General features: G+C 42.6%; 1 protein-coding gene across 2 annotated transcripts in view; it reads left to right on the top strand.

Annotated features, from left to right (window-relative positions):
• Abca1 (ATP binding cassette subfamily A member 1) overlaps positions 1-27,888 on the top strand; it is a 125,739-nt gene that overhangs the window by 69,756 nt on the left and 28,095 nt on the right. The window contains exons 9-28 of one of the 2 annotated variants that reach the window (XM_070011068.1): positions 645-885; positions 3,614-3,753; positions 4,106-4,222; positions 7,305-7,502; positions 8,471-8,676; positions 9,468-9,644; positions 11,412-11,634; positions 12,798-13,019; positions 14,103-14,307; positions 15,801-15,914; positions 17,921-18,092; positions 18,956-19,087; positions 19,492-19,634; positions 19,836-19,973; positions 20,932-21,152; positions 22,368-22,446; positions 23,209-23,411; positions 24,424-24,472; positions 24,652-24,765; positions 25,971-26,119. In XM_070011068.1, the coding sequence (XP_069867169.1) occupies positions 645-885; positions 3,614-3,753; positions 4,106-4,222; positions 7,305-7,502; positions 8,471-8,676; positions 9,468-9,644; positions 11,412-11,634; positions 12,798-13,019; positions 14,103-14,307; positions 15,801-15,914; positions 17,921-18,092; positions 18,956-19,087; positions 19,492-19,634; positions 19,836-19,973; positions 20,932-21,152; positions 22,368-22,446; positions 23,209-23,411; positions 24,424-24,472; positions 24,652-24,765; positions 25,971-26,119 (3,243 nt within the window). Of the gene's footprint in view, positions 1-644; positions 886-3,613; positions 3,754-4,105; positions 4,223-7,304; positions 7,503-8,470; positions 8,677-9,467; positions 9,645-11,411; positions 11,635-12,797; positions 13,020-14,102; positions 14,308-15,800; positions 15,915-17,920; positions 18,093-18,955; positions 19,088-19,491; positions 19,635-19,835; positions 19,974-20,931; positions 21,153-22,267; positions 22,341-22,367; positions 22,447-23,208; positions 23,412-24,423; positions 24,473-24,651; positions 24,766-25,970; positions 26,120-27,888 lie in introns of both variants that reach the window. The other variant, XM_070011077.1, reaches the window with a different exon arrangement.

Below are 27,888 nucleotides of genomic sequence, written 5' to 3'. Positions count from 1 at the left end.
CTGTTATTCTTCATGGGGACAGAAAGAGAGACTGCTATGCCAGTCCATATCTATTTCTCCAGGGCTTAGCTGACATTGGCTTACTCTTCATTGCTCTTGAGATTCTCTCCTGCCCTGTTCCTTGCTGTTTCATTTTTGGCCTTGGAGAAAGCAAAGCTGAGGTCTAGCAAGGGAGGCTGCCTGTAAACTCAGGCTATGTTGTACTCTTTTCTCTTTTATCACTGGTCCTGCTTTCTGTCAGGAGTCAAAAATGAACTGAAAGTAGGTGATGTTCCTGTGCTGATCGGAGGGAAGTTCTCCAAGTGGACAGTGCACATTTTTCCTTGGTAGCAGCTCTTTGTGCCCTGCTTGCTCCTCATCTAGGATGAGCAAGAGCCACTGGCTTCTCTCAATACAATACCTTCAAGTCACTTTGATAATGAACAGCTCATTGTCTAACTTGCTATGTCCCAGGACCACAGGTGGGGTAGGAAGATTCATCATGAGGCTGTGAGATGATGTCAGACACAATACATTTTGGGTCATGGATTTTTGAAGGGTTAAGAGAATAAAATATTTCATTTATCTCCTCTGTCTTCAACCCTTGCTCTCCCCCTTGCCCTCTTTCCCTTCCCTCTCCTTTTCCTCCAATTCCTGATCTTTAGCTGTTCAGCATGAGGAGCTGGAGTGACATGCGGCAGGAGGTGATGTTTCTAACCAATGTGAACAGCAGCAGCTCCTCCACGCAGATATACCAGGCTGTGTCCCGTATCGTCTGTGGCCATCCAGAGGGCGGGGGACTGAAGATCAAGTCTCTTAACTGGTATGAGGACAACAACTACAAAGCCCTCTTTGGAGGCAATGGCACAGAAGAAGATGCTGACAGCTTCTATGACAACTCTACAAGTGAGTATTTGTGCAGACCAAAGCTTCCTTCCCACCCGCCTTAGCCGTGGGCTCAGCCTCTGTCATCTCCCCTCCTTCTGCTGGCCCTTCTCCTCGGGAGATGCAAATTGCCCCCAGCTCTTTGTGACCTGGCAGATGTCCAGTATATAGTAGTGTTTATCAAAATGAATAAGTAATTGAGAATCAGCCTCTTCCAATTTTCTGGAATAATCAAGGATGAGATATTGGCAGAAAGATAAATCTTACATGATCTCACTCATCTAGAATGTAAAAAAGTTGACTAGAGTAGAATGGAGGTTGCCGGGAGCTGGGAAGAATAGGAGATGTCCATCAAGGATTTAAAAAATTTGGTTATGTGAGCTGAATCAGCCCCGGAGATTTAATGTACAACACGGTGGCAGTAGTTAGTAGCATTGTGTGTATTTTCCTAAAAATTTCTGTGAGAAGTGATCATAAGTATTCCTACCATTCACACAAGACAACTATGTATGATGATGAGTACATTAATTATCTTAATCTTTAAACCATTTCACGTGGATGCACACATCAAAACCTCAGGTCATATGTCATAAATATACTTCATTTTTATTTGTCCACTATACCTTAGCAAAACTAGAAAACTGAGAAAGAATAAGATGCTAGTATTTTAAAAATGTTATTATTACTATTGAGGTAAGCTTTAAAATGAAACTCTAATAAAACTAACAATAGTAAGAGTAATAATAACCATTACAAGAAAATCTAACTTTGAGATGCAGCAGTGATACTCACTAGACACTATGTTGACCTATACAACTTGTCGGGGGATGGGGGTAGGCAGGAGGGAAAAACTGAGAGAAGAATGAGGAAAGAGATGACACTGTTAAAAAAGAAGTGTACTCATTACCTGACCTATGTAACTGTAACCCCTCTGTATATCCCTTTACAATAAAACAATTCAAGAAAAAGAAAATCTAACTTTGTAAAATTTCCAATATATAATACATTCTGTTTAAGTTATCTCACTTTGCAGGCATAATAACTCTGCAGGTAGGATCTGAAACCCTACATTTCATAGGCTCAGAGGGGGGTAAGAGACTTGGTCAAAGCTACTACATAGCTAATCCACAAGAGCTGCGATTCAAGCTCAAATCCTCCTGGCTCCCAGCTTTTCTCCTGTAAACCACACTGCCTCCAAAACACCTGTTAATAGCATGTGTGAACCATCACACTGAAGACATTTGATCTGTTGTTTGTTTTATGTTTTTAGCCGCAAGGCAGTGTTAAAGAGCCTTGTAATTCCATATCTGCTTGCTGCACATGGGTAGTTCTGTGGGGCTGTGCCCAGTGGCAGCATGGCAGTGTTACAATAAAAGACAATGGCGTCCTTTGCCTTGAAAACATGATGCGGCTCGGCCTTTCTCCATTTCCAGCCACAGCTTTTCATGCATGACTGCAATACAAGACCCTCGTAGTCTCTGGACTAGTGTATTCAGACATTTGCAAGTTGCTTTACAAACCTGAAGAGGAAGGCATTGTAGGCAGTTTTACTTAATGTCATTTCCTCTCCTCACCTCCCCCAGCCTGCATGTCAACCCAAGGGAGCTTTTACTTGAACAAGAAATATAATTGTGAGCAAATTTTCTTTATTAAAAAAATTGTGAGCTGGGCAGGGTGGAACTCATCTGAAATCCCAGCCCTTGGGAAGCTGAGACAGGAGGATCGTAAATGCTACATAAGTATGTGTTTATATTTATATTCTGGGGCTAAGGATGTAGCCAAGTGGTTGTGTGCTTGCTTAGTATGAGTAAAGTTGTGGATTTGATCTCTCACAATCCTCTCCTCTGCATTTCTGTTATCTTTGAAGCATATAGAGGCTACTTGATAACTTAAAAAACAATGTGAAAAGCTCACAGTAATTTATTTTGGGTGTATATTGGTCCTGGGGCTTAAACTCAGGGCTGGGGTGCTATCCCTTAGCTTTTTCACTCAAGGCTGGTGCTCTACACTTGAGCCATAGCTCTACTTCTAGCTTTTGTTTTGGCTAATTGGAAAGTAAGAGTCTTATGACTTTGCTGTCTGGGCTGGCTTTGAACTGTGAGCCAAAGCTCTCAGCCTCCTGAGTAGCTAGGATTATAAGGTGTGAACCAAGAGAGCCTGGCTCAATGATTTAAAAAAAATCAGGAATAATCAGTCCCATCTGTTTATTATAATTTTGGAGTTTTCACTGGGGAGTTTTTATTAAATAGTAAGTATCCTTGTGATAGGATCTATTAAGTAAAGGGAAAATGTTGGGTATTTGTTTTAAAGCCAAAAACAAAAGTCTAAATCCAGCCTTCTGGTTGTCCTGTAGACAACATGCTTGTTTTTAGTGAAAACAAGAGATCTGAGGGCTGGCACGCAGTGCGAAGGCAAAGTTATGGGTACAAGTATACAGTAAAAACATTTTCCTGGACTGGCTCAGCTGTGAGTTATAAGAAGCTCTGGTTACTGAAGCATTTTTCTGGAGGATTTATGGAAAATATCTCAGTTAATCCTCTTGACACTCTGCCAAGCAGATGATACTAACTTTATTTTAACAAGGGGAAAACTAGGGATCAGACAAGGAAAGCCATTTGTTATGTGGTTGCAATGTGGTCCAGCTGGGATTCGTAGCCAGTACCACCTGACTGGCTCCAAAACTCTGCATGTTTCTACCAGCATATGGCTGTGTATTTGAATGAACCCGTATCCTTTGCCATCTTTGTAGCTCCTTATTGCAATGATCTGATGAAGAGTTTGGAGTCTAGTCCTCTTTCTCGCATTATTTGGAAAGCTCTCAAGCCCCTGCTTGTTGGAAAGATTCTGTATACACCTGACACTCCAGCCACGAGACAGGTTATGGCTGAGGTAAGCTACCCAGGCCAACAGTCCCTCCTTGTGACTCCTTCAAGATTTTTTTTGGGGTGTGTGTGGAGGGGGGAACAAGTCAAGGAGGTTTCAGATGGAGTAGACTAAATATACTCATGGTTCTTCTGGGACCTCAAAATATCATGGCTAATTCAGACTAGGACTGATTGTTTCGGACCAGCTCCAAAGCCCTGGGTATTTGAATCATAGCTACAGATAAGCATTTCTTGGGGGGATGGGAGAAAACTGGTCAAAGGTTGTATAATGGGGTATCTTTTAGGAGCACTGGATTGCTTATAATTTCTGTCTCCCGTTTTTTTTCTATGACTCCTGGTTCCCTACTGGACTCTAGGTGAACAAGACCTTCCAGGAACTGGCTGTCTTTCATGATCTGGAAGGCATGTGGGAAGAACTCAGTCCTAAGATTTGGACCTTCATGGAGAGTAGCCAAGAAATGGACCTTGTGCGGGTGAGTTTCCCCCTGGTGACTGTGCTCACTTGAGAAGTGAGTTGATAGCTACTTTTTCACACATGACCCAGATGAGAACTCTTAATGTAAACCAGTTGCAACGTCATGAGCTTAGTTCAAGCCTCAGTGTTGCCATTGCTCCAGCAACATCGGACATGGTTCAATGGTAGCTTTATGTGGTATACCATCACAGTCTTCTCATGGCCAGATATTAGCTGTGTACAGAATTTAGTGAGGCAGTGGCTGAAGGTAGAGTTGGATGATTGAAAGACTCTGTTTGTATTTCCAGTCTTGGTTGCTGAGCCAGCCTCAGCATTTTCTTTTTTTAAATTAAATTTTATTTTTTAATTGTTATTGTAAAGGTGATGTACAGAGGGGTTACAGTTAGATAAGTCAGGTAATGAGTATGTTTCTTTTCTCTTTTCCTTTCTTTTCTTTTCTTTTCTTTTCTTTTTTTTTTTTTTTTGTCGGTTGTGGGGCCTGAACTCTGGGCCTGGGTGCTATCCCTCAGCTCTTCAGCTCAAGGCTAGCACTCTACCACTTGAGCCACAGCACCACTTCCAGCTTTTTCTGCTTATGTGGTGTGGAGGAATCGAACCCAGGGCCTCATGCATGGGAGACAAGCACTTTACCACTGAACCACCTTCCCAGCCCCCTCAGCATCTTCTTTAGCCTTCTTATGTCTTGGTAGGTCTTAGAAGGAAGTGTGAGAGCCAACATGTGGCCCCGTCTGCAGACAGGCCCAGCGATAGTTTCCAAGGCTCTGCACCAGTGCATAGCAACCCATACTGTACGGAAGGGAATTGCACTTAATGCTTCTGAACCACTTGAAAGGGATAAGTGCACTGGAGACAATTGGATTCAAAAGCAGAGCAGTCTGAGAAGAATGGAATGTCTCCTTTGCCTGAGTTTGAGAGCCATTTAATCATATCATCTCTGTCTTGGGCTGAGTCAGGATCGTTAGACTATTTCCGATTGCCATGGTGCGGGAGGCCTCTTCCTTTTGCTTCTGCTGCCATTAAGAGGCAGGAGAGGATCTTTTGCCAGGTTTCTTGTCTTCAACTTCATTGATCCCAGGACCACTCACTGGATTTTCAAGACTCTACCCATCTGGAGCAAACCCTTCCAGAGTTTAGGAATGTCCCTGGATGTCCTGGGGGACAGGTGACAGCTGAGGAAGGATCCTTCAGTGATGGAGATATAAATGCATTACTGTGATTTAAGAGGGCAGATGGACAAATGGAAGGCATAACCAGAGGTTATGTGAGGGAGGATAGCAGGCATAATGCTTTGGCAGACCTGTCAAGTGGCTTGGTGGTGGAGAGGAAAGAAGGAGGCAGCAAGATGATTCTTGATTTCTAGCTGGGTGGGTGATGGGGATATCCCAGGCTGATGGTTTTGGGGGTCTGCAGTGCAGGAGGTTGGTCTGGGACAGAGACAGGGGAGCTGTCATCCTATGGAGTCAGAGGAGCCTTACCAACAACTGCTGTTTTTGTGTTTGTTTTTGTGTTTGTCAGTCATGGGGCTTGAACTCTATGCCTGGGTTCTGTCCCTGAGCTCTTCAGCTCAAGGTGAGTGCTCTACTACTTGAGCCACAGGCACCACTTTGAGTTTGCTGGTGGGTAATTGGAGATAAGAGTCTCATGGACTTTCCTGTCCAGGCTGGCTTTGCATTGTGATCCTCAGATCTCAGCCTCCTGAGTAGCTAGGATTACAGGCATGAGCCACTGGCGCCCGGCACAACTACTGTTTTCTATAAGTTAAGGAACAAATTCCACAAGCCTGGGCTTTTCAGTCTTTAGCCTTCTTGCAGCCTGTTATCTAGGAAAAGGAGGCCATGCCTGAGGCTTCTGCTTTCCTCTGAAAGGCTGAGGCCTCTCTTTCCTCGGAAACTGTGAGGAGAGTTGCAAACATGTCTCCTTTTTGCTGAGCCTGCAGTGCTCTGCTCTTTGGCTACACATCTGTGTGGGCTCTGCCCAGCCGCCAGATCTGCTAGTCAGCCCACATTGGCTTCCCTGTCATCACCCTGACACATGTGAAGAACTAGCAGGTGAAGGCTCAAGAAATGAAAAGTAGGTCTTTTTTGCATCATGAACTTTGTGTCTTGATGCTGGAAAAGATGGCATTTGGCTTCATTTAAGAAGCATGAAGTCTTGAAACTAAGCTCAGTCTAGACTAGAATTTTTACTTGGGGGTCATCAGACTATATCTCAGAAGAGGGAGGTGATCCAACATAGAGGATACATTAGAATCAGAGGTCCTTTGTTTTGTGTCTTGGCATTGCCACTTATTAGCTCTGTGTCCTTTTATTAGGGACTTACCCTTCCTGAACCTCTGTTTTCCCATGTGCGAAATGGGGAACATAAAAACTACCACGCTCTTGGAGTAGAATGAGATGTAAAACATATTGGCCTCTCAATAAAATATTGTGAAGTGTCATTACAGTCAATACTGTGGATCTGGAATTTAAAACTGAGAATCTATGAATAGAAAGAGTTGGAAAAAAATTATATCAAGTGAAGCAAGCCAGACCCAGAGAAATATAGTTGCATAGTTTTCCTCATTTGTCATAACTAGAATGTGCCTGTAAGTCACACTGGTTTGTAAAAGACAACACTTGGATGTGATAAATTATATAGGCCTCTAAACACTCACATAGGAGACCAAAGGAAGATATTCTTAGGAGAAGATTACAAGGGATCAAGAGTTATGTGCATATGATCATATAAAATGATTCTTATAGGAATGAATTCCAAGAAATGGAAATGAGGTTTTTTGTTATTTTGCTTTTGTTTATTTGTTTGTTTTCTCCTTTGCTGCTGTTTTTTATTTTTGCAATGAAATATTTACCATGCAATTTTTATTAGCAGGAAGAATAGTTTCTAATGGCTGATTTGTTTTCAATCTCTTAAGACATTAACATGGAAGACACTTAAACCTGCTTTATTTATAATTACTTGTATATAAATATGGTGTCATGATGGGTAATCTTTCATAGTCTCCCAATTTAATTGAGCAGTCCTAAGTAAGTAATTGGCATCACAATGTAGATGTTCATTGTACATTCTCACTGAAATGACAGATGCTGTTGGAAAGCAAAAGCAATGACCAGTTTTGGGAACAGCAATTAGATGGCTTAGATTGGACAGCCCAAGACATCATTGCATTTCTGGCTAAACACCCAGAGGATATTCAGTCCTCTAATGGCTCTGTATATACCTGGAGAGAGGCTTTCAATGAGACCAACCAGGCAATCCAGACAATATCTCGCTTCATGGAGGTGAGTATCTGTTATGTGTTTCAGTGAAAAAGGCTTAGGACTTTATTTCTTTGTAACCACTGTTGCAATAATGTTAGAGACAGAAGGAAATGTTGGAGCTAATGTGTAATATCACTTATAGCAGCATCCTTTAAAGGGTTGGTATACTAAAGAGAGTAAGTGTTGGTTGAATGGTTGAAAGAGTCAATAAAGCTAACTAGCTTTATTTTACAATGATAGGAATCCTACTATCCATCGCCTTCTAAGTTTCCCTGTGTTTTGATATTCCAATATGTTTTGGGCTCCCTTAAAAAGGCATTTTATGTAAACCTGAAATTTAATTCAGACAAATTAAAAAAATCCTAGAAATGCTGGCACTTAATAGAGATGAGTAAACTTGTTTTTGACGTATGTTTTCGGTGACTAGTTGCTGTGAGTCATTGCTAAGAAAAGAAAGAGGAAAACAGATAGGATAATTGTTTTCATGTATTTCTTTTCACAAAAGCCATACAAGTAACTTACGCCTAAATTCTTCCAGTATATCACTTAAATTCCGGTTAAAAACGGATGCATTCTTGAAGATCAGCAAAGAGAGGATTGGATAGTGCTGATTAAGATGTTACTTTTTTTTTTTTTGCCAGTACTGGGGCTTGAACTCAGGTGCTGTCCCTGAGCCTCTCTGTGCTCAAAGCTAGTGCTCTGCCACATCAGCTACAGTGCCACTTCTGCCTTTTTTGAGTAGTTTATTGGAGATAGGAGTCTCATGGGGACTTTTCTGTCAGGGCTGGCCTTGAACTGTGATCCTCAGATCTCACCCTCCTGAGTAGCTAGGATTACAAGTGTGAGCTACTGGATCCCTGCTAACATGTTACTTTTTATCAGGCAGTTAATGGGCAGTTAGTTCTTGCTTCTTCCAGGAGGCTGTGTGTTTTGGCCATTGCCTACATTCCCGACCAGCAGAGCTCTCATTAAGGCTGTTTTCCCATCAGTGTGTCAACCTGAACAAGCTGGAACCCATACCGACTGAAGTCCGACTCATCAACAAGTCCATGGAGCTGCTGGATGAGAGGAAGTTCTGGGCTGGTATTGTGTTCACGGGTGTCAGTCCAGGCAGTACTGAACTGCCCCGTCATGTCAAGTACAAGATCCGAATGGACATTGACAATGTGGAAAGGACCAATAAAATCAAGGATGGGTAAGTTGAATCCCATCCTATCAGCCTAATTATAGGGAAGTCAAAGCGGAGGGAGGTACTTCATTTTACACACACACACACACACACACACACACACACACACACACACACACACACACACACACACACACACACACACATTTATACTGGTGGTACTGGAGCTTGACTCACACTCTTGCTTAGCTTTTCTGGTACTCTATCACTTGAGCCACACCTCCATTCTGGCTTTTTGCTGGTTATTTAGAGGTCAGACTCTGATAGACTTTTCTACCCACTCTGGCTTTGAACCTCGATCCATGGATCTTAGTCTCTTGAATAGCTAGGACTTTACATTAATAAATAACTTGGTAGAATTTTTAAAAATCCTCGATGACATGATTTTGATGAAGGCATCATATTTATTGCCTGCAGCCTATTATTTCTATGGTCATAAAATACCAGAATTTCTACCCAAGGAAATTAACTCCTAAATCAATAAGAGAAGAGGAAAAGAAAAGTCTTTCAACTTTTACTACTAGATAGGAATAAAACCAATAAAATGGGAATGGTGGAGTAAATTTTTTTATGTCCACTTGATGCAATGTTATGTAGACAACAAAGATAAAAATACTAAGTGTGGAATGTTCATGATGATTATTTTTTTTGTTGAAAAATACCTGTACATGTCACTAGAGACCAGAAAGTAAAAAACAAAAACAAAGAGTGGCCCAGTGGGACTGTGAGTGATTGGATTTTTTTTTTTACAATGTGTGCTCCTAAGGAATGTTCACTCCCTTGTGGTTTGGTTTTAGGTATTGGGACCCTGGTCCTCGGGCTGACCCATTTGAGGACATGCGGTATGTCTGGGGAGGCTTTGCCTATCTGCAGGATGTGGTGGAGCAGGCAATCATAAGGGTGTTGACTGGTACTGAGAAGAAAACAGGTGTCTATATGCAACAGATGCCCTACCCCTGTTACGTTGATGACATGTAAGTTACCAGCAAGCCATTATCCTTATTCAATAGCCAAAGAATACTGTTATAGGGAGAATGTGTATGTAAATGTGTGTGAATGACCTGAAAAATAACATGCCAGCTAAAGATAGATAACAATATTGTCCACATTGTAGACAGACTTACGTGTGCACATACAACTAACACCTCCTTCTTTCTACCTCCTTCTTACTACCTTTTTAAATTTTGCACATTGCACTCTTTTAAGCTTTGCCCAAGGAGGAAGATTAAAAATGCCATGATAAATATACAAGAGCATATGTGCACAGACTCCCAAACTCAGAAACAAAGGTGGATTTCCTGTAAGTTTGTCTACTCCTTCCAAGTATTATTGAACCACATTTTGAAACAATCCAAAGCTGAACAAAATTGAACAAAATGAAGCTGAACAAGATTGCCTGTCTTAGACTTTTTAGATAATCTTTTAGGGCAAAGTTGCTAAGCTGCCAAGTTCTTATTGTGAGAACTGTGTCTTTGAAGCTAACGATTTCTTGGAGAGAGAATGGGAAGAGGTATAGCTATTGCAAGATTCTCAAAATACCATCTCTCTTCCAAATCCTGGACAGTGTGTGTGTGTGTGTGTGTGGCCAACCCTCATTTTTTAAGGTCACCAGAAATTTTATTTTCTCCTTCAAGATGATTAGCCAGAATTTCCCAAAGACCTGTAAGCTGTGGGTTATTCTAGAAAGTGTGTGTTAGGGTGAACTCACAGAAATTTGAGGACCTAAGAGCCTTTGACTATTGTCATGTGGTCAGTTGGCACATAAGTAGTAAGATCAGGACTGGAGCCTCAAGTTGCAGGGTCTACAATCTGTGGTTCTTTCTTTGCAGTACTACATTTCCTCTGCTAGAGTGGAATATGAAATATAATGGGTACAAGCTGTCTGATGTGTATTTCTGCTCTGTGATCAGAGTTAAACTAAGCAACTCAACAGTGAGATGACCTAAGAGCTAGGGACTTACATGAAAAACTAGGTTGGATTTAGTACTTTGGCTAGATCGAAAGAAACAGGCTCCATGTTTTCCCTTATTTGTAATAATTAATATATGTCTAGGATAGCCCTAGCGGAGGTTCACAATAGTTCAGTAGCTATGTATCATATAAAATGATGCTAATCAAAATGAACTCCAAGATATGGAAACAAGAAGTTATTTTCTTTGTTTTTGTTTTCTAATATACAGTGTGAAGTTATTTTTTCTTTCCCCTTCATTTTTTGTTTGTTTGTTTATCTCCTGTTGTCACTATTTTTGATTTTGGAACCCTGTGTCTTGTATATGCACCTATCTGATTTGGGGAAAGAAAGGAGAATAACAAAATGGTGATACTCCCAAGACACTATTTGGAAATGAACTTTACAACTTGGAGTGGGGAGTGGAATTGGGTGGGGGAGGGAAAGTGGGAGAAAAAGAGGAAGGGAGTAACAATGTTCCATAAAAAATGTACTCATTACTTCAGTTATATAACTGTAAGCCCTCTGAACATCACCTTTAAAATAAAATAAAATAAAATAAAATAAAATAAAATAAAATGTAACCTACCTTGAGCTTGATGCTAGCTTGTCACTAAAGCAAAGCCTAGTTTTAGTTTCTGTCAGCGTGCTCACAAAGTACTATGTATTTTGGAGTCCAAAGGAACTTGCCCTTAGTGATGCAGATGTAGGGCCTCCTCTATCATGTAGGCCGAGGCCGTGGCCCCATAAGCCTAATTTTCATTCTTGCCCTTCCCTTCCTTGGTGTCTCCAGCTTCCTGCGGGTGATGAGCCGGTCGATGCCCCTCTTCATGACACTGGCCTGGATTTACTCTGTGGCTGTTATCATCAAGGGCATCGTGTATGAGAAGGAGGCGCGGCTGAAGGAGACCATGCGGATCATGGGCCTGGATAATGGCATCCTCTGGTTTAGCTGGTTCATCAGTAGTCTCATCCCTCTACTTGTGAGTGCCGGCCTACTGGTTATCATCTTGAAGGTACGCTGCTTATTTTGCCATCTTCTGTTAGGGAACTCCTCACATCCCAATCTAAGCTAAGGGAAGAGAAGAAGGACAGCTTGGGATCTGAGAGAGAAGGGGACTTGCATGTGATGGGTCTTTCCCTCATTTCAAAGTTGGGAAAAATGAGATCTAGAACGAGGCAATGACTTTCCCAGCTGGGTCATAGCCAAGTAGGACTAGAACCCCTGGCTCCTGCTTTCTGATAAGCACACACTGAACTGTACCTGTAGCTATTTGTATCCTCTGATGTATTGAGTAGTGATACTTCCCAAATTTCTAAAATAATAATCAGAAGGACATACATGATTATAAGTTAGGTTGTCTGAAAGTAGAGTCTGACATAGAGTTTGGCCTATGGCTGTTTAATAGGGATCAGTGCCCAGGGAAGAATGAGCCCGATGTAGGATTGGGCAGAAAGGAGAGTTGAGACAACCAATGGTGTGGTGCTTTGGAGGACATAAAGCTTGTTGAGGTTGTCTGTCATTGAGCTGATAGAACCCACACTTAAAGTTCTCCCATTGCTTTCCTTCCTGACATCCCTATCCTACCCCCTGAGAAGGATGTGCCCCAGGGCCAGGTGGTTCTGTGTCTGTTACAAATCCAGAGATATTGGCATCTGGATACTGTCTATTGACAGTCATAGAAGCACTCCTTTTATGGTGTTTCTGAGATGTGCAGTTCTGTTTCCACTACATGTTAGTATACTTCTCAGTTTTCTTCCTTCCATAATTATTTCATGTGCAAATGCAACACATATAAATAAATGTGTCATTCTTCATGGTGTTAATAGTTGGGTTCAGGGCATCGTGTTTGGTAGGCTGGTATTCTACCACTTGATCCACACCCCTAGCCCTTTTGCCTTTAGTCTGCTTTTGAGATAGGATCTTGCTCTTTGACCTAGATGCCTGAGAAATAGCAAAATTGTCCACTGATATGGAGTAATTAATCCTAGACTCTGTTGTTCCCGTTTCTGCCCTGATATTGCTGTGTGATCAAGGCCTCGATTTCCTCATCAGAACAGCATTGTTTCTCATCTCTAAGATGAGTATAAATAAACTCTGGGAGTTTTTCCATAGATGATGCAAATGAGTACTAAGGCTTATCAACATACTACAGTTAACGGGTGTCTTCCTCCTCAGTTAGGAAACCTGCTGCCCTACAGCGACCCCAGTGTGGTGTTTGTCTTCCTGTCTGTGTTTGCGGTGGTGACCATCCTGCAGTGCTTCCTGATTAGCACACTCTTCTCCCGGGCCAACCTGGCGGCAGCCTGCGGGGGCATCATCTACTTCACGCTGTACCTGCCCTACGTCCTGTGTGTGGCATGGCAAGACTATGTGGGCTTTGCAGTCAAGATTTTTGTGGTGAGTCACGCTGGCCCATCTGCAGCAGTGGTGGTGGTGGCCATCCAAGGAAGGTTTGACCTCTGTTCCGTAGCCCACGAATGGAAGCAAGTTCCAAACATACCTAATGGAATCCGATCCTCAGTTCTCTATTCTGTGTTCTAGGAAGGCATTGTATCTTACTACATTATTGATCTTTAGTCCTCTTGGTGAATGCTGGTGATAATGAATCGAATGGATTTTTTTTAAATAAAAGAAATCAGATTACCTTGAATCTGGTTGGGGAAAAATGACTTTTAGAGATGACTTTAGGCAGTAGATAGCATCTCTACATTTTATCACCCAGGTTTTTTTGTTTGTTTGCTTGCTTTTGGTCATGTTAAGTTCACTACAAAGTCACAGCCACAGACAGACCGGAATACTTTTGAGGTCAGAGATGGCTCATGTTTGACCTTTGTCTTTCTTGGGTCCAATGTGGTATTTTTGCTTCAGTAATGTTTTCTGAATTGAACAAGTGTGAGGAGCAGGTGCCCCATGTGCCCCATACTCATGATTAGGCAATTTTCTTCCACAAAAGATTAGCCTTTGACAGCAAGAGAACTCTCTAAGAGTATCATGCCTCAGGGCCACTTATAAAAGAAGCTCATAGTAATACATAGGGTGCTTCCGGTCCCTCAATTGGGGTTCTATAGTTATGAGTAGCCCAAAATATACTCCTCTGATCCTGAGTATTCACTGGCTGAGCAGTGAGTTTGAAAAGACCTTGATGAATGTCAGTATGTGCAGGAGGTGGCATGGGTAGGGGCAGGATTGCTGAGGCTTGAAACATCTTTGGAAGCGTAAAATCCTCAAAGTTCTACACAGCTTCATGCCTCATGCATTTCTGAAATGTGTGCGCATAATGAGTGGTTATAAATGGAGTCAATTTATATTCTGTAAGGGAGCACAGTCCCCTAAAGGGACTCTGTAGGTGAAGACTTACGTAGCCTGCACTTGATCTGTTTTACAAAGTCCAGTGTCTCCAGGTAGAATTTATATTAGAAGTAATAGGAACATGTGAGAAACAAGGAAATGGAAGAGCTGACTTTTGCCTCTTTCTCCCAGAGCCTGCTGTCTCCTGTGGCTTTTGGGTTTGGCTGTGAGTACTTCGCGCTTTTTGAGGAACAAGGCATCGGTGTACAGTGGGACAACCTCTTTGAGAGTCCTGTGGAGGGAGATGGCTTCAATCTCACCACTGCTGTCTCCATGATGTTGTTTGACACCTTCCTCTATGGAGTGATGACGTGGTACATCGAGGCTGTCTTCCCAGGTATACTGAGAGCTTTGACCATGTGGTAGACAGAGATGGTTTCAGCCTGCAGGTCCTTCCTTTCTTTGCTCTGGGGTTTCTGCAGGCCCTGGGCTTCCCAGAAGGAGACTTGGACTTTAAACTCATGGCAGACCAATAGTCCCAAGAAGTAGCTTATTTTGAAAGCACATCTATTTCTGCATCCATAACACTTCTTGAGCCTAGTATATGCCAGACCTGTGCAAAATGTCCTTTATAATTCAGTGCAAAGTCTTTACTGTTGTAACGAGTATTATGCCTAGAAGAAGTTGAGTGACTTGCCTGAGAGCATATGACTGTTCAGTGTCGCTGATTGGAGATGACCACTTTTGGGTTGAGAAAACCCCATTGTGTCCAGTATGCTGTTCTGAACTGGACATGACTACAGAGTAGGTGCCCCTTTTTACATGAGTCCCTGACTTGGACACTCCCCTCCTTTGTAGAGTAGGACTGGCCTCTGAAGGTGGGAGAGACCCTGTAAAAGCAATTTTCTCATTGTTGGGTCAGCAGGCCAGGAGATCCCTACCAGGCTGACTTAAGTCTGTAAGTCTGTGGCTTCAGCAAGGGAACTCTTGTGGGAGGTGCTATTTCCTGATTACAGATTCATGACTAGTATGCTATATTGTCTCTTAAGACCCTTCCAGTGACTTAACTTAATTAGTATTCAATTAAAAGTCATTTTCTGGAAGAAGAATGACAAGGAGGGTAAGTAGACTCTGTGGGTAGGTAGGGACTATCAAGAGGGGGAGGGAGGTGTTCTTGGGGAAAGAGTAAAGAAGATTGAATACTGCCAAACTAGACTATTGGCAATGATGAAAATGGAACAAGGGAAAAGTGTTGGGGATGATATTTTCCAGAGGGAAGGGTGCAAGTAGTGTAGTACAGAGGGTGAAATTAAGTAAATGTAAATGTGTGTAAATGTCCAAAGATGTAACAGTGAAATCCCCCCCATGTAAGTCCATAAATACATTTTGATTTTTTTCCTTAATAAATCTTTCTTACCAATTCCAAGATGAATCTGTTTTGGAATACCCAGGCTCTGGTATTTGTATGAAAATACAAGGTCAGATTTTAGGACAATGAGTTTTAACTCTGTTTGGCTCCTTTTCTGAGGAGGTAGCTGATTACTTCTACCTGAGCCTCCTTTTTGAATATGAAGTTTTATACTGTGTTGAGCTATATTTAAAGTCCAAGTCTTTAGTATACTGGCTGAGCATCCCTCAGCTACTTTCCCCTTAGTTTGCCCATCTATAATATAGGGACGTGTCTGCCTCCAGGGCTGTTGGGAGGCCTCAGAGAGGTGCAGAATGCATGATATATATCATAGGTTTCAGCAAAGGTTAACTCCCTTTCCCCCACCTCTATGGCAGTGTGTTTGTTCTGTAGAAAGGGTGTGAAGGAGGGATTGGGTCTGACAAATGTCAGGAATATGGAGGTACTGTATAGCTTGGATTACAGCTATGTCTTCCTTTTAGGTCAGTATGGAATTCCCAGGCCCTGGTATTTTCCTTGTACCAAGTCTTACTGGTTTGGTGAAGAAAGTGATGAGAAGAGCCACCCTGGTTCCATTCAGAAAGGAATATCAGAAAGTACGTATTGCTAAGCTTAAAAACCTTCCCTCATAAACCCAATGCAGCTATCTTGCCTGTAGCAGGGACAAGAGACAGCTGCTACACTGTGAAATTTCTAAAGCCGGTCTAGGGTCAGAGACATCAATCAGATGCATCAGATGCAATGAGTGCATCCTTTACAAGATTCTAACGTGTCCAGCGCCAAAGTCTCTAGAAACATTCCTTGGCTTCCTTGGCTTCTTAGAAAGTATGTTTTGATCACTGTATCTTTTCCCCTCCCTTGTGCTCTCCTAACAAGTTCCAGGAAATGATAATGGTAACTGTGATTGTGGACATGTAGCCTTGTTGCTTGCCTTGTCATGGTGATCTTTGTAAGAATCTGTGTAGGCTCGTACAGCAGTGGCTAACATTGAACGTAGCCTGTGTGTTTCTTAGTGGTCCCACCTTTTCTTACTCAGATCTCCAGTCCTCTCCTGTCTCCTGACTATAGGTAGAGATATCCACTGTTCAGAAAAGGTTCTTTTATCCAGGTTCTCTACTCTAGTCTTTGTGCTCCGTGTGGTTTCTCTAACCCTAACCCTAAGGGATGACTTGATCCTTCTACTGATTTCTTAAGTGCCTTACCTTTGGTCACAGGTGGTGAAATATGATGATCCTCTTAGCTTGGCACCCATGCCAACTGTTCTCCCACTGTTCCTACTCTTCTTCCCTCCCTTCTTCCCACACAAGCTTCTGGTCCATGTGTTCAGGATTGCTCCCGGGCACTAGAACATGCCTTCCCCTCCACAGTTGCAAGCCTTTGTCTGCACTGTTGCTTCCCATGAGAGAAGCTTTTTCTTTGAATTCCTCCTCACTCATCAGAAGCAGTTTCAATATTCTTCTCCTAGGAGACCTCCTAGATGCTCCTGTGGTCAGTTACCACTTCTGCTGAGCTTCTGTGGCCAAAAAACAGAACAAAACCAGCCCCACAAAACGTCCTTTCTATTTAAAAATAGTTTTAGAGTCATAATAAGTTGCTGGGAAGAAAAGAGGATGGAGTTCTCTCCTATTTCTCATCCATTTTCTCCTCGTGCTAGCACTACAAATTGCTAGAGAATAGATTCACAAACATGACGTTGATACTGGAATATTTTACAGACCTGTAGATACCTTCCCTTTTTTTCACATATCATCATTTCACTTGACCTGTGCAGCTTTATCTTGTTTGTAGATATGTGCAGTCACTAATTCCACTGAAGATCTACAATTGTTCCAACATTACAAATATCCCTCATTCTACTGCTAAATAGCCTTGGCTTTCTGCTCCACTCCTTGATACCTGTTAACTGCTCATCTGATCTCCATTTCTATATTTTTGTGATTGCCAAATATTGGTGGAAATAGATCCATATGGTGGGTAACTTTTAAAATATTAGCTGGCTTGTTTCCACTGGACACAATTCTCTTGACAAATTGTATGGTTATCTAGAGTTCAGTACTTTTCATTGTTGAGTACTATTCCACAGAGTGATGCACCACAGTTCCATGCACATTTTGTTTGTTTTAAAAATGGCTGTTAGGATGGATAGAGAAAGGCTGAGTAAATGCAGTCATAATATTCAGTGTGCATATGGGAAAATAGAACCAGGTAAATTGAGGCGATTGGTGGGGTTGGGAGAGATGGGAGAGAATGATAGAAGAGGTGACATGGATTAAGATGCATTGTACTCACTAACTGATATGTCACATTGAAGCCCTTTTATTCAGCTATTTAGGATTAATTAAAAACGGGTGGCTGTTCACATCCTATATTTTAATTTCCTGTTAAGTCTCCATCAATAGAATGCAAATATTCCCTTATCATTTAATTCCCATCACCACCACCAATGCCCAAATAAATATTTATAGTCTCCTGTTTATTCTTACAGCCAGAGTGTCTATGGACAGAAGACAGTTCTTAAAAGTTAAGCACCGCCCCTGTGTCTTTAACACTGCATTCATCAGTCTTTCCTGCAGGTTGATCCCTGACTTCTTTCTTTTCTCAGTCTGCATGGAAGAAGAACCCACGCATCTGAAGCTGGGTGTGTCCATTCAGAACCTGGTGAAGGTTTACCGAGATGGCATGAAGGTGGCTGTTGATGGCCTGGCACTGAATTTTTATGAGGGACAGATCACCTCCTTCCTGGGCCACAATGGAGCAGGGAAGACAACCACCATGTAAGCAGAGGGTGCAGTGCTCACAGAGTCTGCGCAGGGTTCTGCAGTGAGCTTAGTGGGTTACTGGGACCCAGGTAGAGCAGGCAGGTGAGGTTGCGTTGAAGCAGCAGGTTATGTAATCCTGAGCGTGCTTTCCAAGTTCAACTTTTCTCCTACATAGGTTTTTCTCTAGCCTAAAACCAGCCAGAACATTCTGGTAAACTTTTCCATGTTGTTCTGAGAATTCTGCAGAGTTCTTGGACCCCGAGGCTCTGATAGTTCGTAGAGAAGAGGGGCTCCTTTTGAGCCAATTTGGTCAGGACTACAAAGCAAGAATCTGCAAAGGGAGAATAGCTATGTTGTAGGGTGATGGCAGCTTCCAGGAACCTTGTCTATAAGCAAATGCGAACAGCATCTTATTGCAAAAGGCTAGACCTTTAGGGGTGATGTTATTTTCTAGTTTTTCTTATGTTCCCACATAAAAATCGATAGTTTTGAACATTTCAAAAAGACATTTTAATGTTGTTGACTGTTTTAAAAAGAAACTCTAAAAGTCCTCCAGCTAACATACATAATTTTTAGCCTTTACTGGTAGGTTCTTTTTCATCCATTTCTATTGACATTAGGAATATAGTCTTTTTTTGAAGTCAAATCTCCCATTGCAGATTGGAAGCTTCATTATACAAACACTCATACTAAATTTGCCAGATCAAACACATAGTTCCAATCCTAGTTCTTCACTAATGCAGAAGCGCTCTCGAATTGACTAGGGTCGAGGAGGAAAGAATGGGGCGGGACGTTGGTACCCTTTGCTCTCTCTGCCCTCTGCACAGTCTATTGGTGAAAGTGTTCAATCCCAACTGCTGTACTTCTTGTGTCCTCAGGTCCATCCTGACTGGGTTGTTCCCTCCCACCTCGGGCACTGCTTACATCCTGGGGAAGGACATTCGCTCCGAGTTGAGCACCATTCGGCAGAACCTCGGGGTCTGTCCCCAGCATAATGTCCTGTTTGACATGTGAGTACTTGCAATCCCTTTGTGGAGTGGGTTCCCCAGAGACTTTCGTTCTCTCAGAGCCTGAAATCCTTTGGGTAAATACTGAACCAACTGGTTGACTGGACTATGTTGGACTATGGGGTGAGTCCTCTGATGGCTGATGGTGGAGTCTGCTGGGGATAGGTCAGAAATGATCAGTTACATTTCACTTTGATGTCCTGTGTAGCTTGAGTTCTTGTTCACTGTTGGTCTACCTTGAATCCATCCTTCTGATTATTTTTTTTTAAGAAATGGATAAAAAATTCTAAGAAAGGATTATGGTGAGGGAGAAAAAATGTGTTTATTGTTTTTTGTTGTGAGTCAGGAAACAAACATTCTGATACATCTTGCCAAGCCCCAGAGCTGACCCGCCTCTCTGTCCCTAGGTTGACGGTGGAAGAGCACATCTGGTTCTATGCCCGCCTAAAGGGGCTCTCAGAGAAACACGTGAAAGCAGAGATGGAGCAGATGGCCCTGGATGTTGGTTTGCCACCCAGCAAGCTGAAAAGCAAAACAAGTCAGCTGTCAGGTGATGCCCTGGGCATCTTTCCATCTTCCTTGTTCCACTCCAACCACATACTCACAGAGGAAAAGCTGTGTAGGGTCCCCGGGCTAGGTGGATGGCTAGCAGAAATGTATCTAAGGTTTTGTCCCTCCATTCACCTTTCTCCACTTCTGCCTTCCTTTGCCACCTGGCACTGGTCCTGGAGCCTGGCTCTCTATCTTGTAGGCGGAATGCAAAGAAAGCTGTCTGTTGCCCTGGCCTTCGTGGGAGGATCCAAGGTTGTTATTCTGGATGAGCCCACAGCTGGTGTGGACCCTTACTCTCGCAGGGGAATATGGGAACTACTGTTGAAATATCGCCAAGGTAACTGATGTGTACTTATTCTCAGTCATGGGCTGGGCAAGATGAGGGCTGTTGAGAAGTATGGATCATTCTCATGCCTGCTCTTGCTAGGGAAATAGACTTGCTTCTCATGGGAAATCCGGGACTTCTTTCCTTTAGGCTCAGTGCCTCATTTTGTGGAGGTGGGAGGCCTGGTATATATGACATGGAAGTTTATGCTTCATTGCCTAGGTACCTATGAGAAGGGCAGAAATAGTATAGACTTACACTATTATGATTATGTCTCCCTGTAGATTGAAATTTTTTTTTGTGCTGTTATTCTAGTACTGGGGCTTGAACTCAAGACCTCTAGTCTTGCTTAGCTTTTTCACCCAAGGCTGTTTCTCTACCAGTTGAGCCACACTTTGACTTCCCACTTTTCACTGGTTAATTGGAGATAAGAATCCCATGGACTTTCCTGCCTGGGCTGCCTTTGAACCATGGTCCTCAGATCTTAGCCTCCTGAGTAGCTATGATTACAGGTGTGAGCCGCCCGTACTTGGCCAGGACAAAGGTTCTTGAGAACAGAGACTGAGTCTTTGTTTATGTTATCCCAAATTTATGCTTCTTGAGAAAGTAGGTAAATAAACAGATGAAGTGGGAGAGGTTCAGAAACACAATTGTTACCTGCTTACAGCTGTGGTGTGGTACTGAACTTGCCTCAGTTTCCCTACCTATAATACTATATTCACAGTGGAATAAGTTAACCGAAGATGCCCATAAAACTGGCCTTATAGGTAGCAAGTTCTTTCTAGGAGGATCTAGTAACAGTACCCTAAGCTTTGTCATGTTGAGGATGCTGACCACACAGGGTTGAAGGCAGCTGCCAGAAATTTCTCACATGCATACCCCACTCAGATCTCTGTAGTCCCCTGCCAGTGTAACTCATGAGACCAGAGAAGTCCTCCTTGTCCTCCATCTTCGTGTGTGTGCCTTGCAGGCCGTACCATCATTCTCTCTACACATCACATGGATGAAGCAGACGTCTTGGGAGACAGGATTGCCATCATCTCCCACGGGAAGCTGTGTTGTGTGGGCTCTTCCTTGTTCCTGAAAAACCAGCTGGGAACAGGCTACTATCTGACTCTGGTCAAGAAAGATGTGGAATCTTCTCTCAGTTCCTGCAGGAATAGCAGCAGCACTGTGTCATACCTGAAAAAGGTGAGCTGATGTTTCAGGCCTGGGTGTGAACAGGGTGCTGGGTCTGGGAAGTTGCCCGTTCTGTCCAGTTGTGGCCACCATCTCGCTGCTCTGGGGTCCTGTTGGACTGTGTCCTACCTCCTATGTGGGAACCTCTTTCCCACTGTGTTAGCTCTGTTGTGTTTCCTACGGAGGTTCAGTGAGTGATGGAGAAGGCTCTTTGAGGACTTGATTATGTGGAAGAAAATAGACTTGCCAAGAGGTAAGAGTCTTGGTTATAAAATGCCCTGCCGTTCCTGTTCATTACCTTCAAATCTCATTGACTTTAGCTCTTAAACTACAAAATATTAAATATGCCTTAAACACCAATTTCATGACACACAGACTCTGAGTCTAAAAGAAAATAATGGTGATAGTTCATTTTTGTTCAATTTACATTGTTTGTTAATCTATCATCTCGAAGTACTGAGTAGCTGTGGGAAGGCGGTATCATGATTACTCTCCCAGATAGGGGAATGAGGCTGGTAGGGATTCTGTTGCTTGTTCAAGGTCATCCAGCAAGTACATAACAGTAATTGAATATTTTCCTTGGTACCATAGCACATGCCTAAGATTTAGTTGCACTTTGAAACCCACATGCTTCACATGGAACTCCTGTCCACTTATTAACATTTTAATAAAAAACCTCCATTCTCATGGTCTGTGGACCACAGGATCACTTAGGACCTTGTTAGAAATGTAACCACTTGGGCCCAATGCAGTCCTCCTGAATCAATCCACATTTTAATAAGGGTTCTGAGTAAATATGTGTTAAAGGTTAGAAAACATCTAAAATGGACCAACAGCCAGGGAAGTCAATGCTTGACAAGCAGCGTGGTTGCAGCATTTATCATCTGTCTATAGTTCTGTGGACAGCACTGCTTCCTGACCTCTTATCCTAGTGATCAGGACTGCCCACGTCACACACAAGTCACAGTGGCCTCTGAAGCTCTTGCTGCCAGCGGCCTGCATCCCAGGAAAGCCTTTTATGCAACTGTTCTTACTCAATCCAGCTTCTTAGAAGCGCTCCCTGGCAGAGGTGGTGTCTGTACCTTGCTTGGTCTCTGACCCATTCTCACCTCCTTCTTTGCCATCAGGAGGACAGTGTTTCTCAGAGCAGTTCTGATGCTGGCCTGGGCAGCGACCATGAAAGTGACACGCTGACCATCGGTAAGAACTCTGGGGTTTCTTATTCAGGTGGTGCCTGAGCTTCCCCCAGCTGGGCAGAGTGGAGGCAGAGGAGGCGAGGTGCAGAGGCTGGTGGCGCTGACTCAAGGTTTGCTGCTGGGCTGGGCTGGGTGGCTGTGGGAGCAAATGCAGCTTGGTGGTGGTTTGGCCTAATGCTTGCTGGCGAGCCTGGGGCTTGGTCTGGGAGCTGGCAGGGCATTGTTCCAGAGAAAAGAGATGGTTGGGAACCAAGGAATCCCTTCAGGGTATGGAAGTGGTTAGAGCCTGCAAGAGGAGCTTAGGGTCAAGCCATCAAGGAGGGAAATGACCTTTAGTATATATAAGGAGGCAGAGTACAGAGGTAAGGGATGGCCTTGTAAGTTTTCCTTAGTCAATGTTTATGGGAGACCAGTATTACTAGAAGTACATGGAACAGAAATATTGACCTGTGGCTATCTGCCTTAGTACTAACAGCTGGCATTTTCTAGAAAGAGTTTGGCTCCCATTAGCTGTTTGATTAAGCTTCCAGTGAGGTAATAGAAGATAGCCTCTTTTGAAAGTTTAGTGAAGAGTGAAGCATTTTTAAATTTTTCTTTTGTTTTTTTTTTTGTACTCAAGTTTTCCATTGAAGAATTCCAGAGCATATATAATACATACCAGGCTTTCAACCTCAGCAAATTGTTGCTCATCCATTGTGCATCGAGTACCTACAGTGCCAGGCTTTGGAATTTTAAAGTTAAATCTGTGGAGGGTCTTCCCCCTGGAGTGCTCAGGCGAGAGATAAACAGGCGGTATGGCCAAAGATGGGACATCTGAGCTTCTGAGAATCCTCTGAGCTAATCAAGCCATCTTTGCATTCTGGTTCCTACAGATGTGTCTGCAATCTCCAACCTCATCAGGAAGCATGTATCTGAAGCCCGGCTGGTAGAAGACATTGGACATGAGTTGACCTATGTGCTGCCATATGAAGCAGCTAAGGAGGGAGCCTTTGTGGAACTTTTCCACGAGATTGATGACCGGCTCTCAGACTTGGGCATCTCCAGTTATGGCATCTCAGAGACTACCCTAGAAGAAGTAAGTTCAGTGGGAATATAGAAGGACTAACAAACAAGCAGCCTATATCAGACATAGGATCACATGGAATCATCACTGCATTTTCAGATTATTGAAAGGGCAATGTTGTTCTAGTGAATCATATAGAAGCATACTGACAAATAGAAGGCAAGAAGCATGGGATGGATTGTTCCCTGGTAGGGTTTCACATGCACAACTGAACTCACAAACACAGAGAATGACCAACATTTTATAGTTAGTCCAGTGGGACTTGGTGCTGAGCTTGGTGGGTATTTTGTTGTTGTTTTTTAAAAATGTCGTTTTTTTAGAAAATGAAAATGAGTAGTGAGGGATATTGATCTGGGATTCAGAATCAGAGATTTAAGGTGTCAGAGTTCATGTTCTCTTTACCATGCAGTAGTACCTCCCTTTAGACTCAGAGACTTGACACAGACCTTGAAGGCTGAAAGGGATTTAAAAGCTGCCCAGACTCTCTTGTCTGGGGATATTAATGATAATCGAAATTGTAAGGCTCAGCCCTAGAGCCTTTGAACCAAAATTTCTCAAGATACGGTGTTGAAATCTGTACTTTCATTGTTTGCTTCCTCACAGGGGCCTATAAACTAGTTTGGAAACTCTCCTCTACTGTCTGGACATCTGCCGTAATATTTACTTCTAGTGATAAGGAACCTATTTCCTCCTGACCATTGTGTCTTGGATCACTTATCATAGTGCTGTTCAATTCAAAGGTTTGGGGCCATAGGCCTCAAAGAAGCCACTTGCCTCATTCCTGGAGTTCGTTGTTGTTGCGGTTTTAATGCGATAGGTGTGCTTTGAAAAAGATCGTCTGGATTGATATTTCTCATCTCTAAGAAAAGTGTGTGTGTGTTGATGAATATAAATTCTCTCCCTGATGACTCTGATAAAGTGTTAATAAATGTGCTTTCTACCTTTTGTGTCTTGAGGGGCTAGCATGCAACTCAGTCATATACTCATGTTAGACTGGCCTAATGTTGATGCTCTTACTTTTCAGATATTCCTTAAAGTGGCAGAAGAGAGTGGAGTGGATGCGGAGACTTCAGGTAAGCCTTTTGCGCAGGAGATAGCGCCTCCTGCAGGCGGTCATAGATCATCTCTGGTGTACTTTTGAAATCGCTCCTAATGCAGTCTCCTTTTTCTAGTGCATGGGTGTACTACAACTGGAGACGATTTATTTCGTTACAAAGAAAATAAAACATAGAATCTTTTTCTTTGCCTTTAGATGGAACCTTGCCAGCAAGACGGAACAGGCGGGTCTTTGGGGACAAGCAGAGCTGTCTGCGCCCATTCACTGAAGATGATGCTATTGATCCGAATGACTCTGACATCGACCCAGGTTTGTTTAGGCAAGATCTTTGTTCTGTTGTTTGACTGTGAATTTCTCTTTTATGTTGTACTCAGCTGGTTTCCTTTTCTGATGGGCTTTAGGCAAGATGATAGATCCCAACAGGGTCCAAAGGGAAGCAGGGGGTGGGGGGGTGGGGAGGAGAGAAAAGGCTATTTCTTTTTTATTTTCCATCATTGTATATATGGCTAAATCTGAGAGAGCCTATTCTCATCACTTCCTGCATCTAAGAGATCTTTCTCTAAATCCACACAAAAAAATTGCACCTCAGCCCTCCAAACCCATTTACTGACTATCTTTTCTATAGGGTCTCAGTTTCTGAAAAATGCTAGGTGTTTAATTGTTTAATAGATATTCATTGAATGAGTGATACTGAAAGAGTCAGAAGTCCTGCTTTTAGAGTTAATTGTATCCCTAGACCAAAATAGTTTGGATGACCGGTATCCTTGTGTGTGTGTGTGTAACTAGAATGAAGAGGGGAGGTAAGAAATCAACACATTCGATAGGAAACCAAAGCACTGGAGTTAGGATTCATGTTTGAGACAAAGATTTCTATGTAATTTTTAGGAACAGAAAACTCTTTGGATTTCCCAGTTCTTGGTCCTATGAGCAGATGGCTCTTACATCCTCTCTGATTTTATACCTTGTCAGTATCTTGATGATTTAAAATTTGTTACCTTTTTTAAAAAAAATCAAAAACACAAAGGAGGAGGCTGCAATGCTTGGTAAGAAATGTACGCATTATCCTGCCCATGTAATTGTAACTCCTCTGTACAGTATGTTCACAAATAAAATAAAATTAAATTAAAAAAATCAAAAACATTAAAGATAGGACTGTAATTGTCATGTAATCAGCCTACATACATGGCCTATTTTATAGAATAACCTTAAGAAATTAATATCGTGATTTGATTCCTCCAAACGACTTGCAGTAGCACCCCATCATGTATGAACACCTCTCCCTTTGTTTCAAGAATCCTTCCTTTTTTTTTTTTACTTATCAGAGGACCATTGAAGGACCACAGAGACTGCTACTGTTGGATAGTTTGAGTCATCACTTTTCTTGGAGGTTGATTTGTCATAACCCTCTACTTCTGTGATGCTAGTCTTAGATGGTTGCTGAAAAGGAGAGTAAGGAATATGATCAGATCAAAGTGCAATGATCATGAGTGACCTTCAGTGTTGGCTTCTTACAGAATCCAGAGAGACTGACCTGCTCAGTGGAATGGATGGCAAAGGCTCCTATCAGGTGAAGGGCTGGAAACTGACACAGCAACAGTTTTTAGCTCTTTTATGGAAGAGGCTGCTGATTGCCAAAAGGAGTAGGAAAGGATTCTTTGCTCAGGTGAGATGTGCTGGTCTCTGGCCTCATGGGTGGATTTCAGGTTCTCTGACCAGTGAGGGTAGAATAGAATAGCCTTCTGGCCAGGATATAGATGCTGGAGCCAGGTTACCATCCCAGTTCTGCTAAATGCCATTTTTCTATCTTTGTGTCTCAATTTTCTTATCGGCAGAGAAGGGAAAATAATAGTACCTGTGATACAGGGTTGTTATAGTATGAAAATTATTTTTTTTAGACTAGAATCTGACATGAGCAATTGGTGTGTGTGTGTGTGTATTTTACTTTGGAAAAAAATACATGAAAGGGACAAAGTTTAGAAAAATGATTAAACTCTCTTAACCTGTGAGATATTATGCCCTGATGTACTTGACATGGGAACCTATCAGGAAACAACTTTTCTCTAAGTTTGATTCCCATTGATAGGAAAATATAACCAGAGGGATCAGAATATACATGGCAAACTGAGAAGTCTCATTGCATTAATGGCTTCATAAAGAGTACATTTTAACTTGCTTACTTTGTAGAGAAAAGGTCTGTAAGAGAATTTTCCCTACAGACTGTGACCATGACTTTAGAGCAGGCAGACCTGGATTTGAAATCTGATTCAGGTTTTTTTTTTTTTTTTCTCCTGCTTTGGTACTGCATTGAACTCATGGCCTTGGAGCTTTGCTCTACCATTTGAGCTAGGACCCCAATCTTTTTATTTTTTGCTTTTAATTACTTTTGGGATAGTGTCACATTTTTGTTGGGCTGTCCTGGATTGTGATCCTCCAAAGTATGCTTCCCACGTAGCTGGGATGACAGGTATATGCCACTATGCTCAGAAAAAAAAATGAGATGGAAGTCTCACTTAAGTTTTGCTTGGGTTTGCCTTGAATTGCCATCCTCCCAATCTCTTTCTCCTGAATAGTTGTCCTCACAAGCATGAGACACTATATCTAGCTTAATCTCTTAAATGATAAGAGGGTCAGTTTTGTAGTGATGAATGCAAAGACCTTCTGGTTTTCTTATCAAGTACAGAGGGGTTACTGTTTTAGAGAAAGTATGTGGAAAGTATGAGTAAGTTCCAGAAGGATTTGGCTTTGAGTTGATATTGGGAGAGCATGGTTGCTGTTACCTCACACTGGAGCTATTGCTGTAGCCCTGATTTCACAAGCGTGAGATCTGAACTTGTTGTCCATTCTCGAGATTACAAGTGAGGAAACTGAGGCCAGAGGGGGGAACTGATGTCACCAGCACTCACTGGCAGAGTCAGAACCAGGATTATGATCTTTTGGCTCCTTGTCCTTTTGCCCTTCCTCTGATCTGGGGCGGGGGGGGGGGGGAGGGTGGGTCATGGCTCAGTGTGGTCTTCCTCTGTCTTCAAGAGAAGGCCAAGAGCTAAGGTTTGGAGTCATCTTTTTATAGGATAACTATTTGCTCTGTGAGATTCCCAGTTTAGTGCCTATGCCGCATGACCATAACCATTGGCCATGTGCTATCACCTCCCAGAGATTCTCTGGAAGGAAAAGAGGTTTAATTTTCAGGCTTCATTGCTCCCTAACTGTGTAGCACCATCAGCTATGGGCCTTGTGTCTTTTCCCAGGTCTGTCTGAGAGGCTGGCTGAACTTACAAGGTCTGACTCTTGGGACTTGGAATTCTGTGCCTCCATCAGAAAGAATGACATTGCCCCATTGGTTAGGAAATGGAAAGGCTTGGGAAAAATTGTATTAAGTGAAGTAAGCCAGGCCCAGAGAAACATAGGTCCCATGGTTTCCCTTATTTGCAATAA

The sequence above is a fragment of the Dipodomys merriami genome, unplaced genomic scaffold, assembly GCF_024711535.1.
Source record: "Dipodomys merriami isolate MVZ:Mamm:240054 unplaced genomic scaffold, mDipMer1.0.p SCAF_11, whole genome shotgun sequence".
NCBI classification, from domain to species: Eukaryota; Metazoa; Chordata; class Mammalia; order Rodentia; family Heteromyidae; genus Dipodomys; species Dipodomys merriami.
The sequence above is the reverse complement of the archived record's forward strand: the minus strand, read 5'-3'. Positions and strand labels throughout refer to the sequence as shown.